At 43.6% G+C, this 17,428-nt stretch overlaps 3 protein-coding genes across 3 annotated transcripts; 2 read left to right on the forward strand and 1 right to left on the reverse strand.

Moving 5' to 3' along the window:
• Positions 1-7,444: 7,444 nt before the first annotated feature.
• On the forward strand, positions 7,445-10,085 carry EAE98_004660 (uncharacterized protein; the record flags this gene model as incomplete). Its single annotated transcript, XM_038952280.1, has 3 exons — positions 7,445-7,598; positions 7,751-9,893; positions 9,944-10,085. 3 exons carry the CDS (start codon positions 7,445-7,447, stop codon positions 10,083-10,085), a joined length of 2,439 nt encoding a protein of 812 aa, XP_038810930.1.
• A 2,282-nt stretch (positions 10,086-12,367) lies between these two features.
• On the forward strand, positions 12,368-14,454 carry EAE98_004661 (uncharacterized protein). Its single transcript, XM_038952281.1, has 2 exons — positions 12,368-13,327; positions 13,386-14,454. The coding sequence occupies exons 1-2, from the start codon at positions 12,854-12,856 to the stop codon at positions 14,055-14,057; spliced, it is 1,146 nt and encodes a 381-aa protein (XP_038810931.1). The 5' UTR covers positions 12,368-12,853; the 3' UTR covers positions 14,058-14,454.
• A 372-nt stretch (positions 14,455-14,826) lies between these two features.
• EAE98_004662 (uncharacterized protein) lies at positions 14,827-17,414 on the reverse strand (the record flags this gene model as incomplete). Its single annotated transcript, XM_038952282.1, has 3 exons — positions 14,827-15,380; positions 15,437-17,192; positions 17,247-17,414. 3 exons carry the CDS (start codon positions 17,412-17,414, stop codon positions 14,827-14,829), a joined length of 2,478 nt encoding a protein of 825 aa, XP_038810932.1.
• Between the last annotated feature and the right edge of the window lie 14 nt (positions 17,415-17,428).

The raw sequence follows: 17,428 nt of genomic DNA on the forward strand, positions 1-17,428 counted from the left end.
ATATGGGTAAAGAATGAAAGAAATGATAAAACGAAGAATGAAGAATGAAGAATCAAGAATCAAGAATCAAGAATCAGGAATGATAGAATCTTCTCAGAGAAAACGCGTGAAGAGAAAGGTATAGTATACTATAGTTGGTATACCTAGTAGACCCAGGCAGATAGTAGGTACAGGTATAGTCAAGTAGATTGATTGCATTATTGATAATTGGGGAGAAGGGGGGAAGGGGAGCATGTGGATATCGGCTCGGATATCCATTGGCGGAATTGAAACACAGAGGAAGGTAACCGACCTTGGTGGTGGGCAAGTCTTTACTTCATAGATAGCTGCTCCGTAGGTATTGGATAGGTAAATAGAATATAATAATAATTCATGACCAAGTTGATGAGTATCTACCTACGTGATATCAATCTAGTACCCAGGGGCCTACAGAGCAGTCTCTTGGGTTTGTATCTAGGTCGAATGAGATACTACACAGAAACAGATTCATCACATGGTGTTCTTCATTCAACCTTATTAGAGGTCCGGGGAGGTAAAGAAAAGAAGTGTTTCGCACTCTATTGATGTCAACGTTAAATTCTGAGAGGAGCTCAGAGGGAGCTCTAGGCAAGACACAATAATTGCATATATCCTCCTTTGGTCCTCATCTGGAAACGTTTTATGTCCAATATCAAGCGACTGTTTAGAATCTCATGGTGTTTCTATGTACGATGTTCTTCCTACCTACCTACCTACCTACCCAGGTAGACAAACGTCAATAATTGACGAATAACTACCCTGCAGGTTCGACTTTCTCTTTCACTACATCCCGCTGCGGTGCTAGCAGTCCTGGTGCCATGTGGGAAGGAGGGCATTGCCACGAGGCAAGTCATCACGACATGTATCAGTCACTGCGGATCTATGTAATCTGGAATTTCTTCAACAATCACCAAGCACTACCTAGAAGACAAACTCTATTCAAGGCAGCCGCCATCAACTACACTCTACCATATTCGTTCTTGGCCCTTCCGGAAATTACCAAGTAAGACTGTGCAACGAAACTTGCTGCGATACTAGGTACCCTCTTTTGGCACATTTCCTTACCCTAACAATGAAGATTGCCCTCGCATTCCTTAATCTGCGAGGAAAATTTGTCTTTGCTCCTCTCAAGCCCGTTGAGATAAAATAAGGGTTCTATTTGGAAGTCAGGAGGAACCTCGTCCATTACCAGGAATGATTCTCGATTCGATTCTAGTGCATGGGATCCATGACAGTGCAGTAACCACACGTAAGTAAGAACAAATTAGAAATTATGTGCCCAACCAACCCTAGATTCGCTTTCCACCAGATCTTGCGGGTCGGTATCACATCTCGTCACGTGAGATACACTACCCAAACGTTCTCTGCTCTGATGCAAAGCTGGTGGAACACTTGACATATCAGATGAACGGATGAGGGGTTTGACGAAGCCACGGCTAGGTGCGCAGGATTTCATGGCACTTGGCCGTTTCTCCATGCTCCCAACTTTGACAAGAGATTGCGCCTCTCATGTACATAAGGAGAGATTCGGGCCGACCGAGAATTCGCGTTGATGACTGTAAGATTTGGTGGCTGTTGATTCAGCGTTTTTGATATGTCTACTGGTCTTTTATTAACAATATGATCATCGTGAGTTTTTGTCCTTCAAAAACTCATTAGGCGTATACTGAGGGCGATCTTGCTCGGGTGCTTACATTTGCTTGGAACCCCTCCTCCTCCTTTAAATCTATTTCTAAGCATCAACTTCCTCGCCAGTAAGCATTGCAACCCTTTGTGCTTCCCTCCCACACAATCGAATTAATGAGTTACGCATCTATCGTGTGAGATGTAGTCACACCCAAGGACGGCAACAATGCAATTCGTGTTCACTAGTGTCAAAGTGATACTGTTGCGAATATCAAGGTTTCAGCTTTCCAGTTCAGGTGGGGGGGGGGGGGGGGCATCACCGTTTTTGCTTCTAGAATGATTCCAGAAGGAGGGTGGAATAAATGATGGGCGATAGGAATGAGGAGATCAGGACCTTCTGTTTTAGGAGTGGGGTCGAAGTGCGAAAGTACTTGTAGTTTCATCTGGCTAGGGGCATGGAGGGGTTTGCGATAAGGTGAGATTGTAAAGGCATGAAGAGAGTACGAAAGACCATTTACTGGTACCTACGTGATATCTGGTACTTCTGCTAAAGTCTCGAGATCGCAGTTCATGCGAGGATAGTTTGTTCCCGTGCTTGTTCAATTTCTGAAGTTCTGAAATCAGGTCGCGGCGCCCGAAGTACAAGAGTAAGTATTTCATCAAAGTCTGCTTAGTTAAGATCGTGTTGCACAAGTAAATATGCGACCAGGTCTTCTCAAGATGAGACTTTTCGATATTTTTGGAACTTGACAATACTGTAGTACCTATTATAGCCAGCGATTTGTACTTTTGTGTTTAGCTCGAAGTGTTCATCCGAGTACAATTTCGGACATCGGAAACTTGGGTTGACCGAACACCCTTGAAACACACGCTTTGCAATGAGAATAACGAGATGTTTGAATAACCAAGCACGACCACGTTGAAATGCAGATAGGAAAGTAACGAGGTGTAGTACTCGAAGAGGGGTTCCATACCAAGTAACAGTTGTCTAGGTAACAATCTCAGCGGTGAAGTATCTTTCAACTATCTGCGGTATCAGTAGAGTTTGTAGTTGCATAAGTTAGATTGATGAATGTCTTGTTTGTGAATTGTACAATTTGGCCATCTTGCTAATCCCATTTTTGTGATAACGCACCTGGCGGTGTCGTGGGTGCATAGATTCCCATGTCGAAGTCGAGGTTCTGGATTTCTTCCCAACTAATCGGTGAAGGGGGTGCCACGTGAGCCGCCTGCTAGAACTTAACGTGGTAGAATCCCGTAACGAATAGCAGGTCTAGGTTCATACAAATATTGCTGGAAAAGTATGGGTGGCTCCTTGCTATGGATGATCTTATTCATTCTAGATGTTACCGGATGGCCTCCCCCGAATTGGCGGACTGAAAACACGAGGACCCAGAAATCCGTCTCCTGGATTTTTAGTACCCGTTTCTGCCGTGAAGTTGTCTCTCATTTCATCAAGTTTGATTGGATGTCAGTGCCTCGAAATAATCAAGGCGGACGATGAGGGACATGGCAGATTTATACCATCCCTGAATATTCCACTCACGAAATGTGAAAAGAGACATCAGAATTGATTATTTATTGCGTTTCTTTGCATAGGGAATCCACTGTCTCGGAGGGCATTGACCGGTGAAGGATGATTTCGGCATTGGCTCCAGATTAAGTTAAGTAGGCCCGTGAATGTGATTGGGTAGAATGCTGGCATAGTCTGGTAGAAGTCATGGAAGGTTATCAAGACGGCTTCTATGCTTTCGATATGAGGGGCAGAAGGAGCCACACCTAGGCTGGGATCTGGATGTTTCTGCAGGAAGAACTTTTCTAAGTTTTGCTTCAATGAGCTTCTTCACCGTTGGTTTGTAATAACATGGACCAATGCAGCGACTTTGCTGAATCAGTTTTTGTGAACATTATTAATTTTGATAGGCCATTACGAGCCGACCCGACTCGGGTGCTTTGTTGCTGTATGGTGCAATGGTGCCCTCACCACTGATTCATTGACCGGGTTTTGAAATTGTGCATCCAAATCACAAAGGAGACTCGGTGGGTCCGGGGAAGCGTTCCTAGAACTAGGACCAAATTAGAAAGGATTTTAATGCGAGTGGATGCTGATGATGGTTTATTCGCGTACCTGGCATATCGTTTGTCCTCTAATCGAATAACGGGATCATCCATCAGACTAACAATGTCTATATGTTGATCACAAATTGTGATTTAACTTGGATGGACAGTCGAGCATGAAATCATCATTGAATTGATTGGAAATGAAGGTCGACGAACACAATCCATGAAAGAATAGAAAATAAACAGGCAGTAGCTACAGTAACAGAGATGTATGTTCTGAACCAATGGGAATCAGCCAAATATTGGAAACGCAATATTGATTATCATGTACGTTGCAAGCAAAAGCAGCGAGGGTTCGCGAAATGGGTATCATGGCGGTGAGATCAAAAGCATAAAATACAAGAAAGGCAATAGCATCGAGTTTACGGCGAAGAAGATGATAGTGGGCTGACAACGATTGAAATTCTGCGTTGTTCCTTACCAACATTCCCCGCTCCTGGTAGAGGGGTAAGAGGAAGGGGGGGGGGAGGGGGATATTTTTCCAGTGGGTTAAGAAAAGAGTAGATATTTGAAAAGAAAAGAAAAGACAAGGAATAAATGAAGAAAGAAAGAAAGAAAGAAAGAATAGAAAGAAAATAATTTTCGATTTTGGCATAAGATTTGGTGATAAGCCCCAAAAATGATTTGATGTGGGAGTGACTTGCTTTTTCAAAGGTGTCCGAGGAGTCTCCAATAATGATAATCTGTATCTTTCTTGCAGACGACACATTTTTGACTTTTTTCCAAGGTCCACAGGTTCCAATGCCCCCCAATTTGCCCCAAATACCCAATGCCAATGTTCCAATGTTCGATCGCGTTATTCTTAGATTTAAAGCGGGCAAGCCGTGTTGGGTAGTTGGACAATTTCCTTTGCAGTTGAATGGGCTGAATAGATGGGCTGTGATGGCAGGCCTGTGGGAAGCGGCCAACTGGTGGGATGTACTGCGTACGTGGGGTTACAACTTACCAGACGACGCGAATGGAACTTTATTCGCGGTGAATTATCAACAGCTGTTGCGCTGTTGCGCTGGCAATTACAGCCTTTGACTTAAGTTGGGTTCTATGTAGGTAGGCTCGTAGGTGGTCAGTCATACTAGTCAGCAATGTAAGCATTGTAGACTCTCATATCTCATACCGACTTTCGAAGTTTCGAAATACATAGATAAGATACTTTAGTAGTGTTTGAAGGACGGTGTACGGTGAGAAAGGGCGGGGAGGATTTATGTGGGAAGGGGGGAAGGGGGGGAGGGGGGGGTTGGATATAGGTGATGTATTATAATGCTTGACTCGTAAGGTTCAATATCGAGGGAGCACTAGATAGGTGGGAAGAGGATGAGCAGATGGGGACTAGGTATGTGGTTAGATAGTTGGGTACGGGTACGGGTATGGGCATATGAACAGAAGAGACTTGATCTCACCTGATAATAAGTGTTGAGCATTAGGATTAGTATATATGTAAATCGATATGATGTATTTTCAGCAAACCAATATAAACATGAATATTATGTAAATGCAGGGTAAATACTAGATGCCATGTAAATACCATGTAAATACTATATAAATACTACATACTAAAATAGAGTAATAAAGATCTCATCATATCTAGGTCGATGGCAAGTATCCATTACCTAGGTAGATAAATAAATCAAGGCTTTTTCGCCATCCATTGCCATCGTTTTCTCGAGATCCCATGATCACGACCGGAGGATCGTAATAAGTCTCAAGATCAATTTAGAATCGAGATACCTCCTCCCACCTACCCACACACTATCCCTACCCCTGGGCCCTAGCTCACGAAGGATGCAAAGCCAAAAACACGCGACACCACATACCAATTGCAAATCATGCCTACCATGCCTCCCATACCTACCATGCCCGTATGAAATCTAAATCGAAATCTAAATCCAAGTCCAATCCAATCCAATCCCATTTCCCTCCCACCTCACCTAGTAGCACCTAGCAGTACCTACTAGGTACCTAAGCTTATTTCGCCCCGAAAACCTCCAAGCTATAAATAAGAGATCGGATGGCAAGATCAGTCATTGAACAGCAAGCAACAACAAAACTTGACTCCCTCCTCCAGGTTTTCGAGTCCAACCCAGCATTCTACCCAGCATTCTACCCAACCACCTTAAACATTGCGAATTATGCAACAAGTACCAGCTGAAGTTAAATTGAGAAGTGCAGCAGTGCAGTGCAGCGCAGACTGTGCAGTGCAGTGTGCACAGTTCAATTAGTTGTACGTACCTAGGCTAATCTTCTGATTCAATTGAACCCAATAGCTCTCTCAAACCAGTGCCGCTCTTATCGTGTCTGTTCCTTTCCTTCTTTCGGAGAAGAAGAAGAAATTAATTGATGCTCGGGACTAAGCAGAATAAGAAGAAGAATCCGAATCAAAAGTAAAACCCTGGCATTAATCATTCAAAGGGGGGTGGCGGCGCGATCTGACTGCGCGTACCTACTCGATTGAGCATTTAGTATCTACTTTATACCTCCACTATCACTTCCTTCCGACGCGACATACCTTGATGCTGTTCCTCGTTTTATGAAAATTGCGATCACGTACCGACCTTGGTATATACCCAATAGGTAGGTACCTAAGTCTTTAGACAAGAGGAGGAGATTTGATTGCCGGATTCGCACGGGATGGATTATCGTGGGGTTTGGATTGAGTTTGAGTTTGAAGTAGAATATGAGGAGGAGTAACGTTGTGATAAAAGATGAAGATGGTATTTGGGTCTAGATGTATATATATGTATATATATGTAATATACATATATACATGTGGGAATAGAAGAACACAAGAACTGTCTCCTGGATGATGACCTAGTACCTGGTACATTCAACTTGAGAACATACCTACTAGGTACCTTCCCTTCATCACCTAATTTTCTAGCTCTCATAAACTTCTGAATAAAATTGATAAACTATAGGTAGATACCTAGTATTTATCTATCTTGATTTCCCATAGGTTGTTAAAGAATAAGAATAGGTAGATAGGAGGATAGGTAAGAATAAGAATAAGAACATAAACATAAACATCAACATAAATACCTACCTGGTCAATATAAACATCATCATAAACAAGAACACCTAGGTAATATGATCTAGGTAAATAATCATTTTTTTTTATTTTTTTGCATAAGAAATTCACGCTAGCTCGCTAACTCAGCGGGTTCTCTTGGGATGATCCACACCCACCTTCACCTTTCACTAAAATTCCCATCAGTCCCCCCTCCCCTCTCCCATCCCCTCTCTTTTAACAGCTTTCACCCCTCATTCATTCCATCATCTTTTCATCAAACACACTCTTGTTTTTTCTTCCAATTTTTATCAAAAACATTCCTCCTTAGTATTTCGTGATTGTCATTCACACACTTAATTCTCATTTCATCAACCCCTCGAGACACGCATCCTTTGGACATCTCGATCTTTCGTCGACGCGACCCCGTGGTTTTACACTCTTTCAACAATTCCACACGGCCTCTGCCATCGAATCAATACCCCCAATACAACCCATCCATCTATGACAATAAGTCCACATCAAATGAACAATTTATACATCAAGCAATACACACTTTAAACCTTACGCCCCTCCTCCGCGAGTCAGTCGATATTCAACCATCGATCTGTGAATCATTTCGAAGCTCAATATCGAGTGCGAAGCGTGTAGTCAAGTCAGAAGAGTTCCTCGAACACGATGCCTGTCGCTGCCTTAAATATCTTGCCTGCGGGTGCATCATCAACATCAACAATAAGGAAGTCGTCCCTTGTTCCGGAGAAGAAGTACAAATGTCAATTTTGTAATAGAGCTTTCAGCAGGAGTGAACATCGTAGTAGACATGAGAGATCACGTAAGTTTTTGGTGTTCCTTACACTCCTTTTAGCCCCCTCCCCCCTTGTATCGAATCGCGTGGTTGATTCATCACCACTGGATTGCGACTACGATTACACCTTTACAATTCCATCGCGACAATTGAATAACATATTAACAATGTCGTCGCAGATACCAAGGAGCGTCCATTCAAGTGCATGAAGTGTAGAAGTACCTTTGTGCGACGCGATTTGTTGCTCCGACATGATCGAACCGTACACGCCAAAGATGGAGGTATTCCTTTACATAGTGATGTAAAGCGACGTGCCGGCCCCAAGGCATCCGTTGTATCCGGCTCAGCCAAATCAGCCATCGCTATTGACACATCGGCCCTTGAACAGATCGAGGCCAGTAGTGATGGGTTAGTTGACCTAGAGACTGCAGCTATGTTGATGACCGACCTTCACCACAAAGCTACTGCAGCAATGCGCAATGCAGGCGTAGGCCCATATGAGAATAGACCTGGAATGGCTTTCTCTCATAATGGAACTCCGCTCATGGAACCATCCGTCACATATCCTTCGGGGGCAATTTCGCTTCCCCAGGTCCCGTGGGATTCTTTCATGCCGCAGTCTGTAACGGAGCCAAAGTCTCATTCAATTACCTCGGCTGCTTCTGGTTCTCAAGATTCCCAGGCGTCTTTTACAAGCGGTGGTACGATGCAACCTCATCCTAATCAGCTTCCACCTATCGTCAAGCACAAGGCGTCGTCAAGCTATAATGGACTCGTCCCCGCGTTGCAGTCCATGATTGATTCATTGCCACCCTCAATGGCTTCTACCCCCCAATTGTCACCAATACAGCCCCGTTCCGAAGCAGCAGCGATGAGAGCACCTCAAGTCACTGGCGACGAAGAACGCAACATCATCTTGGACAATATCCGTGCCCATGATAGTGAACGAGCAATTCCAGAAGGCTTTCATCTCCCCACGCTGGCATCGTTGAACCGATTTCTTTCGACCTACTTCACCTTGTTCCACCATCACTTACCCTTCTTGCACCCTTCGACTTTTAAACCAACGCAAGTCTCACCACCACTTCTTCTTGCTGTGCTATCCATTGGTGCTCTTTATGCATTCGATCAAGATCACGCATATATGATGCACATTGGTTCCAAGGTTCTCGTAAATCAGTTTTTACAAAACAAGGAGAATTTCAGCTCACGTAAGTGTCCTTTGTGGACCATGCAAAGCTCACTCCTCAACATGATTTTCGCAAGCTGGAGTGGAGATCCAAAAGGACTGGAATGGGCTTGCTCGATCAAGAGTTTACTTGCTAACATGGTTGCTGGTAATCGTTACGAGCTGAAGCTTCGCACCGACGCTCGAGAAGGTGCTGCGCCTACCAGATCCGAATGGGTGGAAGATGAGGGTTGTCGACGAACGTACTATGCAGTATACATCTTCTTTGGCTTACTGACATTGACATACAACCATACACCCGCTATCAGTTTTAACGAGTTTGAAGATCTACAACTTCCCTCGACTGAAGCGATGTGGAATCTTAATGTTTCCGACGAAGCTACCTGGAAAGAACACCTCAAAGCTGCCGACATACCATCATTCATGGAAGCTCACGATAACCTCTTTCAGGGCGAATCCTTACGCTACAGTGCTTTTGCAACTCGTGTCATGATCAATGCGCTTTTCCTTGAGATTTGGTACCATAAACGCAGCCCGGAAGCACTTCAAGATATGGTCTTGGAATTCAAACTCCGTCTTGCATTGGAGACCTGGGAGAAATCGCTTGACCTTTGTGAGCCGGAAATTGTTTCAGTTCCACTCAATGCCCCTCACAAAGGACATCCATTGATCTTTAATGCTATGGCCCTGTTCCGCAATGCTAAGGCTCGTCTTGAGGTTGACCTCAAATCAATTCAAGAAGTCCTGAGGTACCATGACTCTTATGAAGTTGCTGCTGCCATGTCAAATGCTAGGGACAAGGTCAAGAGGTCCAGCGAGATGATCAAAGTCATTCAAGAATGCTACAATTGCATTGAAACTGCAGCCGTTCAAGGAATTCGCTGGGTTGCTAGGACGTCGGCTACCAACTGGAGTATCGAACATCCTCTTTGTGGCTTGGATCTCATGGTCATCCTCAGCTTGTGGCTCTATCGTCTGGAAAATGACGAGGAGCCTCCGACTGAGGAGGAATTGGCTATGCAAAACAAGATCCGAGCTCTCTTTGACGATGATTCTGTAGGCTATAGCTCCAAGCTTAGCTCTACCGTCGCTCGTGTCTGGGGTAGCATGCTTGATGAAGTTGTCGTTTGGGGGTAAGTCACAATGTTCATTGTCAAATACACATTATACTAACATATTATAGAATCACAAAACTCATGGGTGACTCCTTCCGACTTCATTCTCAAGCCCTTGTCGGCTACGAGGACGACATGGAAGTATCGGACGTTTCAACGCCCTCCATGATTTCTCAAGGAATGGATGACGCTGATGACAGCGTGTACTAAGATTTAATTCTTTTTTTAATGATTGCTATGATTTCCTTATTTTTATTTTCCTTGTTAGACTCGGTTTTGATATCCCTCATCTCTTTTCATCTCACACTATTGGCTTTGACGAGGGTCGACGGTTTATCTTTGGCATTTCCTTTTTCCTTTCTTTGCATATAGCGATTTTACTTTCGGATATTACTTTTTCATGAGCAAATCTTTCTCGGGGTCACGGGCAACAATACGGGGCTGGTCGGGCATACTGGACTTTTCTTCACTTTCGTCTCATATATCATCGCGCTCTCGCGCACCTAATGTCTCTACACTCATACTCATGGCTGGCCCACTGGTGTTGCTTCTGCCCTTGTCCTATTAGCACTACCAATTTTTAATTGTTTTTGTTTCTCCTCTCCGTCATCCATTTCAGCTCAGATACCTTATACCTTGTTCGATATACATCTGGTTTTTTGAGTTTGTTTCTACTTTCTCTCTTCTTTTGCGCTTTCTTGGTCATAGTTATTTGCGAAATGTTTTGATGGATTTGATTTGCATGAAGGAGAGGCGGAAATTGGAATTGGTTGGTTGGTTAGTACTTGAGAAATGGCAACTTGGGCACGAAAGGTTTAATGTCACCTGATGGTGAATGGTGATTGGGCTGATCGGTGTATGTATAGATAGTCAGTATCTCAGCATTCTTGGTCTAATCGTAGCTTCTCTCGCAAAACGAGGCGGTATCCCAGCGTCTTATCAATCAATATTATATGTCTACTCCCACACCTCGTCTTCTGACCCCTTTAAACTCAATGTGCAGTGAAACGTGACGTTAACAATAGCTTACGTGGCGGGTGGTGAATGCATGCAGCCGAGCGAGGAAATCTCTACCATCTCCAAAGCTTAGCTTTATCCGTCTTTCTGTTATGCCTAGTGTTGACAAACGATCAACCTGTGAGCCCTCAATCTTCTTCCAAATCGACGTAGGAGTCATTCTAAGTTACAATTTTAGTTACGACTGGGTGCAATCGGAAGAGATCAACATGTAATCTCTCTCCTCTTCATGTTCTGATTGAGAAAATATGTTGTGTTCATTGGACGCATTAAGCAGTCTCATGAAATAATCTTTAGCACCTAAGCCTTGTGATGGAAGTTATCAAATCTAAATGAAGTAAGAGTAGGCAAGCGAGTAGATTTTGGGAAAATTTTTAGATTCTTAGCTCATCTTTGAACATTCGGTCTTTTGTTCGATGGCTTTATGTCTTCATCATGACCCAGTAATAAGTGAATGGCGATGAATGATGATGGGGCTAGCTAGCGATGCCTACAGTCAATTCTTTTGATGATTTTATGTATGACATGCGGGGGGGATCTGCTTTGATGTCGAGGATAAATTTTCCCTCTGATTTTTCGTCTGATTTTATTGGTTGGCTGTGGAGTAAATGGATGCAAGCTAGTACAATATGTAGCTAGAAGCCAATTATTAGTATCATCTAAAGTTGAGTGTCAATAAACGTTATTCATCACCTTCACTCAATGGGTTGTTTCTCTTTTTATCTTACGGATTTCTTCCCAAACTCTGCTATGATAGAATTCGGGAAAATAGAGCATCTTTTACAGATGTAGGCAGACGGTCGTATTTCAGTGCAGACAATGGAGTCTCTTTGTCTTCCACTGATGGAGTAATGATTCAATCTGTGCAACATTGAGCCGTGTTGCCAAATCTACATGGTTTGATGAAACGTAGATTTGTATCACATCTATCTCCCGTTCACTATGCAATACCTTCTAGGTAGATGGGAGGAATGAAGTGAGTGGCAACAAACATTCACATACAAACGATCTATCGTCGAGCATCAAAGAATCTTGATTCTATCTTGTTATGTGGAGATGGATTTGAAGAACGGTAAGGGTCAGAGCAAGAGAAGGGAATGGAAAGGACAAAATAATGGAACCCCAGGCGAGGAGTGGGTGTGGAGGGGCTTCGTTCCTGCATTTGATTTGTGTTGCGTTGCGTTGTGTTGCACACCTACCTACCGTGCTAACAATATAATTTGGATTATGATAATATAATATTATATGTAGGTACGTATTGACCAATTTCTTCATCGGATTCACGCGCAGAGATATCAAAGTAGATAGGCAAGCAGTTAGGAAGGGAGGTAAATCATCTTATGTTTATGGACGGGAGTCGTAAATATTCATGTTCATATGCATATTCTTATATATTCCGCTTCCGCTTCCACTTCCAGTCTTGATTCTTTACTTGCTCTTGCCTTCTTCAACTTCACTCTCACTTACAACACACAATGCGTTTGATACACCATACGCTCTTTCTTCTTCCATCACTTTCGTTCATTCTCTTATTACAGACTTCCATCAATCGTTTACTCTTCTCTTTCTCAAAAAGTACCTCTTTCTTTAATAATAAACCTTCGTCCTTCCATTGCTCACTGCCCACCATTCGTCAACCCCTCATCGTCACGATTCCAACGACAGCTACTTCTTCACCCATAATGCCGTGGTGATCTTTTCATATAAAACCATCTGGTAAAGGCTATCTTCCAAACAAGTCCAAATCAAACACTCTTCTTTCCCATTCGACTCTGTACTTTCTGTCCCGTTCAGTCAACGGGTGAATTTTCACTTTCATTTCAAACGCAGTGCAATTTTGCGATAACACTACAACCTGTACATCAAGAGAAGATACTTGTTTGTTTTCGTTGTACCACCAAATACCTTGACCGCATACAATAATAATATCGTTCATCGCAAAAGATTCTGTCTCATTTAAAATGCGGGGTCTTAAAATGCGAATCATTATCCCAATAGTCCTGTACTTCGCAGGCCATGCGACTGCAGACTGTGAATGCGGCTATTCATCCTCCATCGGCGACTCTGCGGAACCCTACATATTTACTGATCTTATCGAGTCTGACTTCTTGCACATTCCCAATATCACTCTTGATACGGACTGGAGACGACAACAGTTTAATATGACGGCTGCTGCTGGACGTGGTCCTTACGGCATGAACTACAGCATTGAACAGGTCACGTCAAATCCTATACTTGATGAGAATACATGGTCTGGAGATGGGAAATTTGGTGTTGATCCTGGTGTACAGCTTACTGTTAGTGGAGGTGATCCTGCCAATGGATTTGTTCAGACTGCGGAGATAGATTCGGCCCGTGAAGATTTACTCTGGGGAACATATAGAGCTGCTATGAAATTGACTCTAACTCCTGGTACATGTGCTGCTTTTTTCTGGGTAAGCTCTTCTTGACCAAGCAGGTACATCTGTGATTCAGATACTAATTGTGGGTTAGTACTTTAACGACAGCCAAGAAATTGATATGGAGTTTCTTTCTTCCCAGTTCAACGTCGACAACAACACATTCCCTGTCAATCTTGTTCTACAATCGGTGCAGTCAGTCCAAGCTGGCTACAACGCTGCTGGTACTGGCAACTATGTTGTGGCAAACCTTCCCTTCAATCCGACCACTGGCTACCATGAATATCGCATCGATTTTATCCCAGGAAACGTCATATTTTACGCCGATGGACAAATCCTGGCAAAGATGAACAGCACCGCGGTTCCGACATCTCCTGGTCATATGATTATCACACAATGGAGCAATGGGAACCCTTTGTGGTCCTCAGGTCCACCATCACACGATGCGGTCATCTCCGTTAGCTATGTGAAAGCCTACTTCAATTCCTCGGATCCAATGCGCGAGATAGGTCTGACAAAACGATGCAAAGACCCTAAAGCTGAAAATGCCATTTGTGCCATTCCAGACCAAACTTCAGCCCCCAATCCGGATGGAAACAATGGTAGTGTTTCAGCAAGTACATATTTCTTCAGCAACCAAAAGAACGAGACGAACAATCAGACAGTGTACAAAAAGAGCGAAGCTACCACAGCAGCAACTGCTGGACCTCATGGCTCGATATCTCTTTTCCTTCTCCTTTTTATGATCGCCATCGCCTTGCTATGAAAGTCCATTTTAGGTTCAGATAAGGCGTCCACCTTTGTGCTCGTGGGAATTTTCCTTCCTTGAACAACAGCTTTACAAAGCATTTGATTCTTGATTTCAGGGGCCATAACAGGAGAATAGGAGTTGAGGTTAACTTGGGAATTGCTTTTTTTCTAGAACCGGATGGGATACCCAGATCTTAGGAGGAATGGCGCTATTGCTTGATCATTGTATTACACATGCCATAGTAGAGACGATGGTTATGCGTATATTTGTATCTATCCAGCCCAAGGGAACATGTAGATCAAAGGTCAGGAAACCCTGGTTACTAATCGATACGTCTTGCTCAACAAGGGTACTTAATAAACCAAACAATAATTTTAGAGGGTTTCTGGATTAGCCATTAGAATGCAAGCAGACTACCAAAGAAATAAACTGCATAATGAGGTTGAATTAACCTCTTTTATAAAGCTATTTATATTTTCATTCGATCTTCCACTCCAAATTCGACCATCAATGATCTCTTAGACTTCGTGATTTCATGGCAACATAACAATGTTGTAGTTCACACGTGGAAATAGAACATATGTAATCTCTCAGGCTTATATTTTGGTGCGCATTTCTTCTGTCCATAATTTGTTGAAGCATGATGTATCGATTGTCAAGTATATATCGATTATCAAGTGTATTCATTGTTGTGTCCAGACACTTGTGTGAGTCTTCTTCCCAATTTCTTGTACAAACGCATCCTCATTCTCACACCCAACATTAAACGCCACTGATTAATAGCTCACTTTCTTTTCTTAGCCGCTCTCTTGAGACCCCTAACATCCTTCTTCAGTCTAGCATCCACAATCTTATATTTACCCTTGACACCCCTTGGTCTACCCGCAATTCCTCTATTACCACCAGTAGCGACCACAACCTTAACGTTTTGCTTTGGCTTCTTCTTTGCCGCTTTGCTCATCAACTTTCCAATACTATTCGCTTTCTCCTTCTCCGTCATGCCCTCCTCATCAGCTAATAATGCAGACTTCTTCCTCAACTTTTCGAGTCGCTGTGCTGCCTTGAACTTCTTACGGTCTTTGGCTTCGCGGACCTTCTTGATTGGTCGAGCGTTCAGTGCGCGCAGCTTCTCCTTGATGGCTGCAGCACCGGCAGCCGAAATTGGGCGATGCGGTTTATCGTGCTTGCCTTCGTCGTCAAGGAACCAGTCGGGAAGACCGTCACGGTCTTTGAACGCATATTTATTGAAGCTTTCATCGGCGAGGTCGTACATTGACTTTTGACCAGAAGCGATCTGCTGAGCGAGGGTCATAGCCTCGGCGGTGATGATGTCGATGTCTATGGAAGGTCATGTTAGTAAATTTGTAAAAGCCCCGGGATAAGAAATCACATACCTAATCTCCCATCCTTTTTAGGTTCTTCGTCTTCCCACTGTTCTTCACCCTCTCTGCGTTTGACAACTTCGAAACCATTTTCATCATCGCTGCTATCACTTTCTTCGGGCGCTTCCTCCATAACCTCGTCTTCTTCTTCCTCTTCAATCACCCTATCCTTCATAAGCTCGTCGAGATCGGCTTGAACTTCTTCATCTCCCTCTTCGACCTCTTCCTCTGATTCCTCTTCGGGGATATCTCCAATGTCCTTGAAGATATCCTGGTCAAAAAATTGACTTGCTCTTTTCGAAAGCCCACCTGTTTTCTTCTCATTTCGTTCTAAATCAGTCAATAAAGACTGTTTGGAAGGCCCTTCGTCATCAGATTCATCGCTACTATCCTCTTCCAGATTATCATCGTCACTCTGTTCCTCCGCCGCTGAAAATCCTTCCCAGTCACCATCTTCATGCTCCTTCCTTGCCTTCTTGGCGCGGAACTTTGCATCGGCACTTGATTTCTGTTCCTGGTACATCTCATACATTGAGTCAAGCTCCCTGTCGAGTCGATCTTGCTCATCGTCGCTCTCGCTATCTTCCGAGGCATATCCACCTTCCTCCTTTCTAGGGTCGGATTCTTTCAAAATTGCCATTTTCCCCTTCGCAATCTTGTTTGCAGCACCGGCCTTGTCTATTGCTTTCAGTCCAAACATAGAACCTTCCCCATTTGGTCCTGCTTGTTCTAAGCCAATATCTGTTGGTGCTGTCATATGCAACTGCATTCGAACAATTTCCCTTTGTTTCTTCTCGTTTTCTCTTCTCTTCTCACGCTTTTTGCGAGAGCTCTCCTTCTCGCTCATAGCCTGTAGTTCCTCCTGGATCTTCAACTCTTCATCCATATCTTCTACCTCGGCCACTTCTTCTGGCTCCACCTTTGCGCCCTTCTTAGTAGCAAATCCAAACTTTTCTCGTACTTTCAAACGCCATTTCAAAAGGTTTCTGAATTCTTTTCTTCCAAGCACCCTTAGATCTGCACAGTCGTTGCGAATTTCATCGGTCGTTTCTGGCAGTTTATCCAGTGCGGCCAGAGCTACATCACCATTTGGTGGTTGGACAAAACTGAGGCGATTCATGCTACCAAGAATGGCAATGGGATCGGTTGTTTGAATGAATTCACTGGCCGGAATTTCTTTGAATTGTGTCATATTATCATCCTCATAACCGTCTCTCTTCCTTTTCTTGATCTCTGGGTTGAAAACTTTGGCTTCATTATTGGGCGTAGGATCCGAGAGTTCTGCAAAGACATGTCGAGGGTCGACGAATTTGGGATCAAGATGCTTTGGCGCCTTGAATCCTTGACATACAACGAAAATTTCCGCGGAAACATTTCTGGAAGAGGGAGGTTTCGTTGCTTCGACTTTTGTGAACAATTGGTTGAAAACCCAGAGCAAACTGTTGTAATCTTTGGATCTGAAGACTTTTGTAACAAAGGTACCGCCTGGCGCAAGAAATTCTGTAGCAAGCTTCAAAGATTGGAGGGCCAATTCGGCCTGATTGAAAGAATCCTGAACCCAAGCAGTACCAACGTTGGGAGCTCCGTCGTGCAACACTGTATCTGCCTTCCAGGACTTGAAGTGTGTACGAATGGTAGCGCGACATTTCTCGGTCGTAATATCGCTCTGGAAAGTAATAACTCGAGGGATTGGTTTAATGGGAGAAAGATCAACACCGACGATCAAACTGCTCACTGGCATTGTCTCTGCTGCGACTTGACACCATGACTATCGCATTACCAAGTTAGCGGAATCCAGACATATGTTAAAGAATACACTCACTCCGGGAGCAGCGCAAAGATCCAACAAAACTTTACTCTTCTCCAAAAAGCCATATTTCTTATTCAATTGAATCAATTTGAAAGCAGCTCTGGCTCTGTATCCCTTCTCCTTGGCAAGCTTGTACCATTTATCGAGACGACCTTTACCATGCTTCTTCTGGATACCCATGATGTCGGGTTGTG

Source organism: Botrytis deweyae, assembly GCF_014898535.1.
Source record: "Botrytis deweyae strain B1 chromosome Unknown BDEW_009, whole genome shotgun sequence".
In the NCBI taxonomy this organism is placed as follows: Eukaryota; Fungi; Ascomycota; class Leotiomycetes; order Helotiales; family Sclerotiniaceae; genus Botrytis; species Botrytis deweyae.